Source organism: Amphiura filiformis, chromosome 6, assembly GCF_039555335.1.
Source record: "Amphiura filiformis chromosome 6, Afil_fr2py, whole genome shotgun sequence".
In the NCBI taxonomy this organism is placed as follows: domain Eukaryota; kingdom Metazoa; phylum Echinodermata; class Ophiuroidea; order Amphilepidida; family Amphiuridae; genus Amphiura; species Amphiura filiformis.
The window spans coordinates 77,693,828-77,707,409 of record NC_092633.1 but is presented as its reverse complement, the minus strand read 5'-3'; the positions used below and the strand labels follow the sequence as shown (position 1 = coordinate 77,707,409).

Here is a 13,582-nt window from a genome sequence, read left to right as displayed (position 1 = left end):
GATACCTAGAAATATAAGAAATCATGAAAAAAATGAAATCGCAATATTTGGCAGAGAACATGATTAAAAATCATAAAAGCACCTTATTTAGTCCAATAATTTTAAAATGAAAATGAAAATATTAAAATATACAGTTAAAAAGTGATAAAACATATTTACAATTACACTCTATGTTGACATTTAGTGAAGCTGCTCGAGGAACATTTGACCTCAAATAACAAGCTTTGTTACACTTTTCAAACCGACGCAGCCACAACTAAGCTTTGTGACAATATGTGTAAACTACATATACGTGTGGTAAGTTTTGCTTTCATATTACTTTTATAAAAGGTAACATTATTATGTGATGCCATCAACCGAAATAAGTCAATTAATGCAGAAATGGGATAATCAATTATTGGATTCACAATGAATTCTGCCCCTGAATTACTTTCTCACTCACAAGGCAAAAATATGCATACAATTGCCTCAGATTCCATTAATCTTAACTACACATACAAGACACTTTGATTATCACTAAATGTGTTCAGAACTGACCAATTCGCCCATTGCAAGGTTCACCATTTGCAAAAAAGAGCCTTGAGCTGGCAATAGACATGAAAGGAAGAATCATATAACTTCAACAATTATGTCAGACCAAACTAATTCATGTATGCTGCCAGATCGAGGCTCTCTCACATATGGCAGAACTGTGCAATGGGTGAATCAAGAATACGATCCCTGTCAAACCGGGTCTTAGATAGGATTTGACAAGATCCCGTCATTTCCACCAAACCTTCCTGGCCAAATTTTGACGCTGAAATCATAAACCAGACCTCTGCCCCTCCTGGGAGTTCAGTCACTTCAAATAGCTATTGCGATAGCCTTGATTCATTAAGTCTGGTCTTGTTTTGAGTTCACAGAACTTATTCAAGTATTATTTTTAGAATTTAGCACATGTCACAGGCATTAATTTGCCTGTTCTAGGAGCACACTACTTGTCCAAAATGATGAGTGGACGGGTGGATAGCTAACACTCTGCTGTCAAATGAATAAGGAAGGTGTAATTATCTCTGCAACTGAAGAGATGATGAAACCAACATAGTCCTTATACTTTACTCTTCTTATTTACACTGCTCCTTTTAGTAGTAAGTGTATCCTGTAATTTCTTCAGATTTTCCTTCACATGAGTTCCTTTGGGATCTAACTGTAATGATTTATGGTAGTACTCCAAGGCAGCCTCATGGCGCCCCCAACGATGGTATAAAACACCAAGGTTGCCGTGGTAGCTGGGGTTGTTAGGTTCTAGATGAATTATCTTCTTGAAATGCTGTTCAGCTTCCTGAAACACATAACAGTAAAATCTAAGTAAGAACAACTAACATATATTGGCACGAGTTATTTTTGTTTTCCAGAATAAAGGAGTAGGGTTCAAGTTTACAGAGACAACTCTTGTGACATTCAAAAGCCTAAATGAAATATTTTTATAGCCTTATAATGGACTCTGTGTATTTAATTCTTATGACATGTTTTCAAATTATTGTAAGGGAATATTGGTACTTCTCTGCTACATGTATGCTGACATCAACATGGTACAATGAGTAATCATGGTAATGCATTCAACTCTGGTTGAAGAGGTCTAGGGTTTGATTCCTGGTGGATGCAAAATCACAATTATCTGCTCTTTTCATAACTGCATTTGAATTGTGAGGCAGAAACAGTGGATGACAAAGATCTTGCAGGCAGTTCAGATCATTATTTAAATGCTGAATGATTCACCCACATTCATTAACATAAAAAACTAACTTATTGACAGGAAGAGTTTGATTGTGTATCTTACCGCATATCTTTCCACTTTGCCCAGGACATTAGCAAGACAGAAATGAAGTGACGGATCATCTGACACATACTTGAGTGCTTCGTTGCCAACAGCTAAGGCAGCCTTAAAGTCTCCTGTTCATAAAAAACAATACATTTCTCTGTTTAACTCACTGAATGAAGTAATGTTAGTATCATATTAACCTAAATAGCACCCAGTCAGCAGATTTTAAGATGTTTATTCTAAGCTTAGACAGCATGGAAAATAGGTTTTGTCAATTTCCCTCAACATTGGCCAACTATTCCATTTAATATACGAGTGGATATTCATACGTAGTGGTAGATAAAATGAATTAAAGTTTTAACTTCAACACTACACTATTTTTAGCTCACCTGGAGCGTTTTCACTATCCTATGATGTCTTCAGTCAATCATATGATCATCAGTGAGAGATATCCTCATCCTGTGATGACAAGATATCAATCATAGCATCAACATCTGTGAAGACGCTAGTCGATTAGTGAAAACGCTCCAGGTGAGCTTAAAATAGTGTAGTGTTGAAGTTAAAACTTTAATTCATATTCCATTTAAAATTTGGTTCAGTTTGCTATAACATGGAACAATAAATTGTACTGTTTTCATTCACACTTTCTCTTTTCTAAAGAATTCTACAATTTTTACATTTTTGCAATCAATTTTCCAGAAACAAAGAATTCCAGAAACAGTTAATTAAAATCGTGTCTGGAATTTACACGACCAAATTAAGAAAATCAATGATTTTTACCAATTAAAAAAATTCCATGACTTTTCTTGACTCCATTCCAATTGCTTCATATCTAATTTTGAAAAAATATTTGTACATTATTTTGATTTACTTCTTACCAATGTGTTCAGACAATATACACTTGTTTGCCCAAGCCTTCGCATGAGTGTTCATCAGATTGGTAGCTTGTTGCCATGCATCCAGAGCCATGCCATGTTGCCCCATTGCACGATACTAGGCCAGATTCAGAGGGAACTTAAACCATCAGTACTTTCAGATAATTTTTAATAAACCCCTTGCTATGTATTTGTATTGTTGCTTAAAATGGGTTTTCTTTTTGTTGGAATTACTTTAAACCAGAGAAGATGTAAAAGAAGGAGATAGATCCAGCTATCCTCAAACAAAATATGTGTGTTGCCGCTCATTCAAAAGCAATCACGCTATTTAGGTTTAACAATAAAATACAACAAAAGGGTTCGAACCCATGACGGGTGTGATACACAAGTTGCTGCTTACTGGTTTTAGGAAAGGTCAGTGTCTGTATACCATCAATACTATGCATACCATGCATGCAGATCCTAACATCCAGTTTATTTCAAATAAAATATGACCGAAGTTCCATGGCAAATAATAATTTTGCACGCTTAGGTTACGCTTCCAACCTCTACGATTTATGATACAGACTATTTTCAATTATCAAAATATCTTTATTAGGTTTGCAGGAAATGACAGGAAAATACATTAAAACAATAAAATATAGATGATCAAAAATCATCCAGTTTCTAACAAAATCCTAAAACACTCTCCTAAATAATTAATATATGTTCCAAAATGGGCGGATTTTTTGGAATCTTTACAAAACTACATTTCTTTCTTATAGTATCCACGTGTGGTATCCCTGCAGAGCAACATCAGGTACTTAACACACACGTGTCATACTTTCAAGGAATTATCTATAGAAACATTGGATATGGTTTCAATTCTGGAGTGAAAATTAATCAACCGTAGTCGGCAACACACATCACATCAAAGGCTACTTTCAAGTAGATGTGTAACTACTTGAGAATAAAGGACTACGAATAGGTGCGACAGGATAACCTACGGGATTATCTCAAGGATATAATTCCGTTCTTCCTCCTTCTTTTTCAACTTTCCTGCTTTAAACATACTCCACATCTATGTGAATTAAGATATTTGACTGAATGCAGCAAGAAAGGATCAACACCACACTGTAATGGCTATACAACCTCAAGATTAAGCTTAACAATAGCACTCACATAGCAAGGGATTTAAACTTTTATCATTAGTAAAATTACTCTCGAGATTTTCACAAATTTCTTCTTAGGACTTGCGACAAAGCTAGCTTTTTTCAGTCAGATGCACAATTTTATGACACGCATTAGCAAAACGTTGTCCAAGTGTTGCATTCCTCTGATGCCATGAAAGTGGGGGCAAGCTATTACTTGCATACGCCAGTCCCAAGTGATAAGTGAAAATCTCATAGTGCATTAACATTACCAACTCGTTCTTACCTAGTGTTTCTAGCAATACAGCAGAGTTAGTCCATGCTCTTGCGTGCTTATTCTTAAGGGACGTAGCATTCAACCATGCAGCAAGTGCATCACTATGTCGATTAGTGTCTAAATACTGCACAAATGCCATTATACAGCATTAATTCAAAATGCAACATAAAAAACAATGGGGTTAGTTACAAGCTTACACAAGTCTTTATGTTAGTATGTAGTAGCTTTACAAAACATAACAATATTAGGCCATTTCAGTAAATGCCTTTTATGGTGATAGAAACCATAAACACATTGTGTGATGCGCACATTGTTGAGTAGGCTTAACTTGGTTCCGGCACTCTGTGTATCTGGGTACTCATGCTTGTCAGAAATTTAGCGAAATAGATTCATGAAACACAAAAAAAGAGTAATTTTTCATACCACTTGTTCATGAAATTGAAAGTACTTTTCATTTACGAATTCCATGTATAAATATTCATAATTTCATTCTTCTTCATTTATGAATCCCATGCACAAATCATCCCAGTTTCATTATTCTGTTTGGTGCACATTACATGCATTGCATCGCATCAATTATATTGTATGGCACATTCAACCGCGAGAGCTATGTCCTATTATCCTAGATACGTGAATCAGTATATTAGAAATATTATTTGCGTTTTGCACTGTTGAAGGGCAAAGAATTCGTAATATCTCTAAAAATATGCATGCTTTATCCTGAAAACACAAAATGAGATGCAAAAGGAGGTTTTTGTAAAGTTTGTCGATGAGCATGAATACCCGCAGATACACGGAGTGCAGCAACCGGGAGGCTTACTAACAGGAGCTGTGATCTGCATTGATTACAAAGAGTTCTGAGATTTCCACAAAAGGTCTATTTATACTCAAAGAGTACAGACTCAAAATTGCTCTTTGTGTTATGCTACATTGGTTTGTCGCTCATGGTGGACAAATAATGTAGGGCTACCTTCTGTGTTTTTCTGCAAGAGCCAGAAATTGAACAATAATTTGCATCTGTAAGCTTGCATGTTGCAGGTTTTTATTGCTCAGCGCTTAGCTGACAAATGATTATTTGACACCACCTAGATTTTCACACAATCAAACTTGACAGACTCCATTTAATTTAGGATGTGAATCTATACAATTAATGTCTTGATACACCAGTTATTTCATTTTCATTTTGATGAAGATCTCATCAAGATTGAAAGCCCTGTTCATTAGTTCTGCACATATAACAATTTAACATTGTTACAATATTATGTCTGAATTGCGGTTTGGTCAGGCAGCTCAGGCTTTCTTATTAGTTGCATGCTAGCATGTAAATCACCACAATACAGGGTTTATAAATCCAAATGCACAAAATAATCCTAATGACTGTCTGAATCTACTGTCATAAACACCTGATTAAAAGCTTCCCGACCAGGTATTAAAGGAAAAGTGACAGTGGTTGGGGAGGGAAGAAAACCTATTACACAATTACATGTACTTCAAGTAGTTAACAAGTAAGCTGAGTTCACTAATTGATTAAAATCACTTCATAGATTACACAATAAATGCAGTTGGGAGTTCTTCTGTTTACTGTCAAGTTCACTTGTCTTAAAACCTTGGAAAATTTCAAGCAAAAATAAAGATAAAATAACACAGAAGTTGTCAATCACCGTAAATTGTCCCAAACCATGCTAATTAACAAAATCTTGTTTGTCTAAAATTAACTAGCAAATTAGTAAGCCACTTTACATTATATGCTAAGCAACACATGATACACAGCAACATTTGTTAGTGATACATAGATATAACTATTTGGACCTTAAAGTTATCTGTATAATATATATGTGCAATGAATTAAGGCTATTAGGGTTTAAAATATTTTATCAACATATAACCATTCCAATTTGTTAAAAAACAACGCAATTGCTACCCAGCAAACACAAAAACGTTTTAAAAACGTTTTAAATAAGTTATATTTTGGCTTAGGCAAAAACGTTTTAATAACATTAAAATGTCGGGTTATATAAAGGTCATGATAACGTTTTAAAACGTTTTGTATGAAAACACACTACAACAATATTTTTAAATGTTTTCAACAAATGTTATTGTAAACTATTTTTGCAAACATTTTTGCCAAATATTGTGTCAATACTTAAATAACATTATGTTAAAACATTTGAACCCAGCAAACACAGAAATGTTCTTAAAATGTTTTTTTCAAAACCTTTTAATAACATTTAAATGTCGGGTTATATAAAGGTCATGAAAACGTTTTTAAAACATTATTGAAAATATTGTGGGCAAACATTTTTCGCAAAATATTTTTTCAACCCCCAAATAACATTTTGTTTAGAATGTTTTGTATCAAGTTTTCAAGAATGTTTTTGGAATGTTATTAAAACGCTTTTATACCCTTTATATAACCCGACATTTAAACGTTTTCTGTAAAACATTTTTGTTTGCTGAGCAGTAGATTATCACGAAATGTTTTTTAAGGTTATGAAAACGTTTTATACTCTTAATATACCCTTTATATAACCCGACATTTAAACGTTTTGTGTCAACCTTTTATAACCTTTTGTGAATGATGTCGAAAACGTTTTGTGTTTGCTGGGTAACTATTTGAAAGCATTCAAGAATGACATTGGAATGACCAAGCTGGTTACACCCCTGCAGGTGAGTCTCAAGTTAAAACTCTTTCCACAATCTTGGTCTTTTACACAACAATGAATGTTATGGAAGCCATATAGTACAAATAAACTGTAACAGGTTGAAGCTTGGTTTATCCACCTGTTTCTAAGCAGTAAGCAATTATACACTTAATAATCTGCTTGAATTTCACTTCTTGATGCACAAAGAAGTCCAATCAAATTCACTGGCTAAAACTCCTTAACTCACATGAAGTGACAACTGCATAAAACCAAGCTTAACTATCAACACAAAATGGACGACAACACGATTCCAATACCTACCAAGTTGCCTAAATTGAAGTAACAGTCTGGATATGCTTGTTTATGTTGCAGTGCTGTCTTATAACTCATCTCAGCTTCTTCATATTTCTTGAGTGATGTTAACACAATGCCTAGATTCATCCAAGCAGCGGCAAAGCCTGGCCTAATATCTACAGCTTTCCTCAGAAGTATCTCCGCTTCCTCTCTTGTCCTCTGTCTTTTATGATGTTGGCAAGATTGTTCATGGCTTGGTCATACTTGGGATGTAACCTATAATGACAATGGTCAATCAGAAATAATAAACAATGTACCGTATTTCGTCAAATAGTCGCCCCCTCTCAAATAAACGCCCCCCACCACTTTTTTCAACCAAGATGTTTCAAAAATTCCGGTATTTCCATGCTATCTTGTGTAGTAAGCTTACCAAGTTGCTCACATGGTTGATAATAGCAGCAATAAATGGCGAAAATCTGCATCGGCAACCCGGAAGTGAACCAAAAGTCAGTGTCAAAAGTTCATAGTTCGTCATTTTAGCGTGACTTTTAAGCTTACCTAATGATTTTAACGGGAATTGTCGTGCTAAAATGACCTATAATAAACGCCCCTTGGGAAAATGTAACGCCCGAGGCGTTTATTTGACGAAATCCGTATTCAGTTTTAGCAAGAGATTATTATTGGTCATGTCTGGTAATGATGTATGACAGTGCTAAATAATTAAATATGTGTGCTAAAATAGTACTTATATACTAAAGGGGGAAAGCATAACTGAAGAAGTATAATGAAGAACAGTACATTGGAAATGTAAATCATAATTCATCACTACGGGTTTATAAACACTGCATATATACATGGAAGTCCACATTTGTTTGACTGGCATTATTATTTTACTTTTTAATTTATTTTAGACATTATTTTAAGGACAATTAATACAGATTGCTATATACAGCCTGTCTCAAAAAAAATTGTGCAAGGGAAAAGCACCCTCTGTGGCAATTAGAAAATACCGTTGTGACATAATGCTTACATCAACGTCACGGGCATAGTCGTAGCTCTCAAATGCCGTTTAGTCTGTTCAATTTGCTTGTTTTAATCTCGAGATATGCTTACTTAACAACGAAAGGGTAAAATCACAATTGTGCCACTTTTACTAGGGAAGAGGGCTGTACATGTAAATCAATGATAGCATCAAGTCTATCAAGAGTTCCCTCGTAAAATCAAAAGAATGCATCAATTACACAACAATACAAAATTGTTTTTAATATTTTATCATGATAAAAGTATAATATTTCTCTTTTTCCACTTACGACAAATTAAACGATAAATATTTCACATTCTGCTGTAAAATTAAATACATGTGCATGTCAATGATTTTACCATGGTAAATTCTGTTATCTTTGTCATTCAAGACATGTTAAAAGACAAACAAATATTGCACACTTATAGGTTAATGAACTTTGACAAGTTCATGAAATTTGACAAATTAATGAAATTAGACAAAATAATCGCATCGATGCTGGTGTTGATGCGTCTAATGCACGAGCCCGAAGGGGGGGAGTGTATTAGACGCATCAACATCAGCTATCATTGATTTACATGTACAGCCCTATTCCCTAGTAAAAGTGGCACAATTGTGATTTTACCCTTTCGTTGTTAACTAAACATATCTCGAGATTAAAAAGAGCAAATTGAAGAGAACAAACGGTATTTGAGAGCTAAGACTGTGCCGTTGACGTTGATGTAAGCATCACGTCACAACGGTATCTTCTAATTGCCAAAGAGGGCGCTTTTCACTTGCACAATTTTTTTTGAGACAGGCTGTATTTCATATTTTTAGGATATACAATGTAGAAATTACTCTTACAGAGTGTGTAATTTTCAATTTTTGAACCATTTGTTTAAAAGAGGAGCATTACATTGTTTCTGCCAATGAGATTTTACTATGAGATGTTTTCACCATGCACCTGACAAACTTCCTGCAATATGCATGTATAATGCAATTGTGCATGCGAAAAACAAATTAACACTCATACTAGAAGATAACAACTTAGATTTTGTCCCCATTATGACAATCCAATATGTCAGATTTCCCATATTGCCACACGTGTGGCTATATAGAGATTATGTTAGGTGGTGTAGCTAGTGGAAGGTTGTAGCCCCCAGTCATCAGAGTCTGTTGGTTAATCACAGATGGTCGGCACACAACGACCCTGGGCCGTGAAAGCTATAAGGAAGAGTTGTCACAAGAAACTTCTCAGTATATTCACAAGTGGCGCAAACCTGGCTACGCCACCGAGCCTGTCCTCCTTGGTTTCTACCTATTTGGGTAAGTTACAAACCATATCATGTTGAATAAGTTTGTACTTTGTTTTGTAGGGGTGTGCTTACCTTATAGCTTTTTCATATTCAGATATGGCTTGCTCTATTTCCCCACGGTCACCTGCATTCTTACCCACATTATAATGTACCTGTGATGATTAAATGAGCAAATAATGTTTGTTTAATATTTATAACCTCATGAATATATGCGATGTGTTTAATCCAATCAGAGAGAATAAATTTTAAATAAATTGCATGCACATTAATAGACTTTGGTTTCAAACATTTTTTACCAAGAATACCTTTCTGAATGGAAGAAAATTCACAGTGTATCTGTAAAAGGGGCTTGCTAGAATGGATAATAATCCATGGACAATTATCAAGTCCATGAGGATTCTCTTTCACATATCTCAAAAAGGAAATACATATTTACCTTAGCATTAAGTGGGCATACTTGAAGGCCAGATGTGTATAAGGCATGCTCATTATTCCAGTCTTGATTATGATGCATACATCTTGATATATAAACAGCTATGAGGACGGGGAGCAGTATGCGTACAATCTGAAATAATAACACATTTGATGTAACCCGACTTTGTCAAATTTCCACACAAATCAATAAATTTGTTTGGTTATAATTTGCACAAAGATTCCATTACACTGTTGTTATCTACAACTGATTTTCCTTTCTTCTCCTTTTCATCCTAATAATCACTGCTAAATGTTTTAGCCAACTTAGTACTAGTAATACTGTTACTGAGTTGGGCAAAACCGACTGTTACATAAATAAATTACTTTTCGTAAATAAAAGTCACTGGAAGTCCTTGATATATGTCCGTATCAGTCGACATTGTTTACAAATTTCAAATTTGAGTGGTAGTCAACTTAAATCTTCAGTATCTCTATAGCAATGAACAGAATGAATCAGCCAATTGCTGAGGCACACACATAGATAAAAAGATATACATAGTGCAATTATAATATTTTACAGGAATTTGTTGACTAGAATGGCTCAAGAGCAAATCCATGTTAGCATCATTTCAGGATGCAGTTCTATACAAATATGATGCTGCAGTACCTTATTCAGTCTAAATATAGATAAGCCATTGCAGCTGAGATCAGCTAATTAAGTTTTTTTATGGTAAAGTGCAAAAATTAGCAGAAAGTTCTTTGTCCAGGAGAACTTCAAAACTTGCTAAAATTTTTTTCCAATAAGAACACAGTAAATAAGTAGATAGGTTTTCTTGGTGGAAATTCTTAAGTTATAGTATTTCTACGAGTAATCATCAGTTGTCACAGTACATGTGTAGCCAGTTCCTGTGTGAGTGGTCGCACTTTCGTCAGATGTTTCTCTGACTTCTCAGGGACCAGCTGCACTGGTTCAGTGATAACCAACAGAGTACTTTGTAGTTTCGTCCAACGTATCTCTGAATTCATTAGGACACCTGATGTAGTCACATCTGATGAAACCTCAACCACTCAACATTGACCGGGTGCACCAGTATAGTACTGTTATTACTGATTGCATACTTGTAGAAATACTATGACTAAGAACACAATAAGACTGCCCAGCTCACTCTTGTACTATAATGAATCAGAGTCTAGCACTTTACTGATTTGGTTAAATCTGAGACGAATATACCTAAAGGGATAGGAAGCAAGCACTTTTGTGTGTGCCATGTCTGCTTATGGCAAAAATTGGCCCTTTTTTGTGTCTCAATTCATAAAAATGTGGTATACTTTAGAGATTTTTAAATTAAAACTTGACCTGGAGACACATTTAACCAAGGTCAAGTTTGCATTTTAAAATCTCAAAAGTTCACCATATTTTTCTGAATTGAGACACAAAAATAAGCATTTTTGGGCAATTTTAGCTGATTTTAAGCAAATTGCCACTTTTTTGCATGAAAATTGTCAATTTTTCACATTTTTTTATTTTTTGGCCATGTTAAATGATTTGGTGATGTAGTTTAGTCAACCTACAATGATCTATAGTTGGTTACAGGCCAATAAAGTGGATTGGTGATTCCAAATAGATGCCATAACAGAGGTGGAACACACATATCAACATCTAAAGTACACACAAATAGGCTCGCTTCCTATCCCTTTAGGTATTTTCGTCTCAGGTTAAATTGACTGCTTTTGTCATGCATAAAAACAAAGACCGCTTGGATTTGTTCTTACAATATACAGATTTTTGTGATACAAAATGCTGTGCAGTGCTCGGTTCATAAGGTAATGTTCATAATGCTGAATGTTTGGGTAGCATTTCATGCTGAGTAACCTAAGTAACTCGTACAAGATTTACCTTTCTGTTATTGTCATTTTGACACAGCCTGGTTAAACCCAGCACTAAGAACATGCAAAATCCAATGCTAGGCAAATACAGCACTCTTTCTGCAATTACAAAACCCACTCTGAGAAACAGGTTAGAAGCTGGCAGGAATGGTATTATTATCAATGCAAGACTCATTGTCAACAGCCTGTGTAGAGATAAATAACAAATTAGTAGTATTATGGGCCAAACTGATTATAAGGGGGTTATAATTATTATTTTGTCAGGAGTAACTGTAGAAGTTAAGGTCTGGTGCGAGTTATGTTATGTTAAAAGTTATCCTTTTATCACACAGGTGATGGACTGCAGTTTAAAATTCTCGCAAGCCTGCATCATTTCACATTTCAGGTTGGATGCCCCCCCCCAATTAGTGCTCTTCTTCAAAGATCAAAATCCATAATGTATTAAAAAGTTTTTTCAATCTTTTAATTTCTCCCTCTTCTTTGTCGTATCTTCAAAACACATTTGCAACTTATCCCTCACTGTGAATGAGCAGGTCAAAGTAGCCACTCTTGTCCAATTTATTTCACACAACACTAGCATGCATATTAAACTGTGCAAATATTAAACTGTGCCAAACTGTGCCACACAAGGGACTTAATTGTTATTTGTGAAATTCCTGATATACCCACATAATTATCAATAGAAGATGTTCTCCATATACACACAGGCCCATGCAGGAAGTTTTTTTCTTCAAATTCAGATAGTTAGGTTGGTTCCTTGAATATTAATTTCAAACCCAAAGCTTTCTTTTCTTTATTAGTTTAAAAGATGTGGTGGAAATTAAGCAAAACATTTTCCAACCAAATAGAATCCTTCCTGCATCTTTACTATATCAGCCGAATGTTACCACAACCAAACACATTGTTACAGACACATTACACATTTAACTCTCCTACCTCACATCTTGTCCCGGGTGATGGCACACACATTTATATAATAACATTGTAAGACATGTAAGAAACACAATGGGTGCCAATAATCTTGGGTCTGTGAAGGAGTCTATGAGTGGTACACATCCCATCGACCAATCAAAACATAGCCACCATGGGTTCAGTAGCAACCATGCATTGAGTGCATATATGTAGACATAGTTGATGACCTGAAGACAAAAAACACAAACAAACAAACAATTAAACAATTTAATAAGTTGTAAGCCACAATAAAACATTTGATCAATTTAATCAGTGGTATACCTGGCAAAATCTCCAAGGTGGGCAAATTTCAAAGTCTCATGCAATACAACTTATTTACTGTCAACAATTGCATACAGAGTGTAAAAATTGCATTTTTACATTTATTTGTCCACAAAAAAATTAATGTTAATTTTGGTCCAAAATAGATCCAATGAAAAATTGCAATTTGTGATCTGCAGTTGATACGTCATTGACTTCATTATATAGTGATGTTTCATCTAATAGGAGTTTTTAATTTGTGCTGAGGTACCATGCAGAAGTGACTCACTGCAATCACATGCATAAAGAGGGTTCTGTAATAGGATAGAATAATTATCAAGATTCTTACAAGTTTAAAAAACTTGTCATCTTGGATAGTGTACAATGTAGGTACATGTATTAGGTAAAGAAGAGTCATCCCTGTGCGTTTAAATGTTAGAGATGTTCAAAAAAGAACAATCCTCAGTTTGGATATTAATGCAACCACCTCCTCCAGGTTACAGAGAACCTTGCCCATGCATCTGAACTGGTGGATTCTGATTCTGGCAAAGTATTAACATAATTAAAAGTACAAGAAAAGATGTTACTATTTGTGACCAGCTCCAACAAAACCGGAACAAGTCGCTAGACATGTTTTTTGAGTTAAAGGCCTTTACAGATGACATTCCCATAAAAAAAAAAAATCAAATTTTGGAATTATTGATTTCATGGTATTTGACTGTGGGACTAAC

General features: G+C 34.8%; 1 protein-coding gene across 1 annotated transcript in view; it reads right to left on the bottom strand.

Annotated features, from left to right (window-relative positions):
- Positions 1-628: 628 nt before the first annotated feature.
- Positions 629-13,582, bottom strand: part of LOC140156072 (protein O-mannosyl-transferase F38B6.6-like) — a 27,379-nt gene continuing 14,425 nt past the window's right edge. The window contains 9 exon segments of the mRNA XM_072179187.1: positions 629-1,321; positions 1,820-1,932; positions 4,093-4,207; positions 7,047-7,231; positions 7,234-7,295; positions 9,411-9,490; positions 9,775-9,903; positions 11,650-11,824; positions 12,576-12,778. Of these exon segments, the coding sequence (XP_072035288.1) occupies positions 1,088-1,321; positions 1,820-1,932; positions 4,093-4,207; positions 7,047-7,231; positions 7,234-7,295; positions 9,411-9,490; positions 9,775-9,903; positions 11,650-11,824; positions 12,576-12,778 (1,296 nt within the window). The 3' untranslated portion in view covers positions 629-1,087.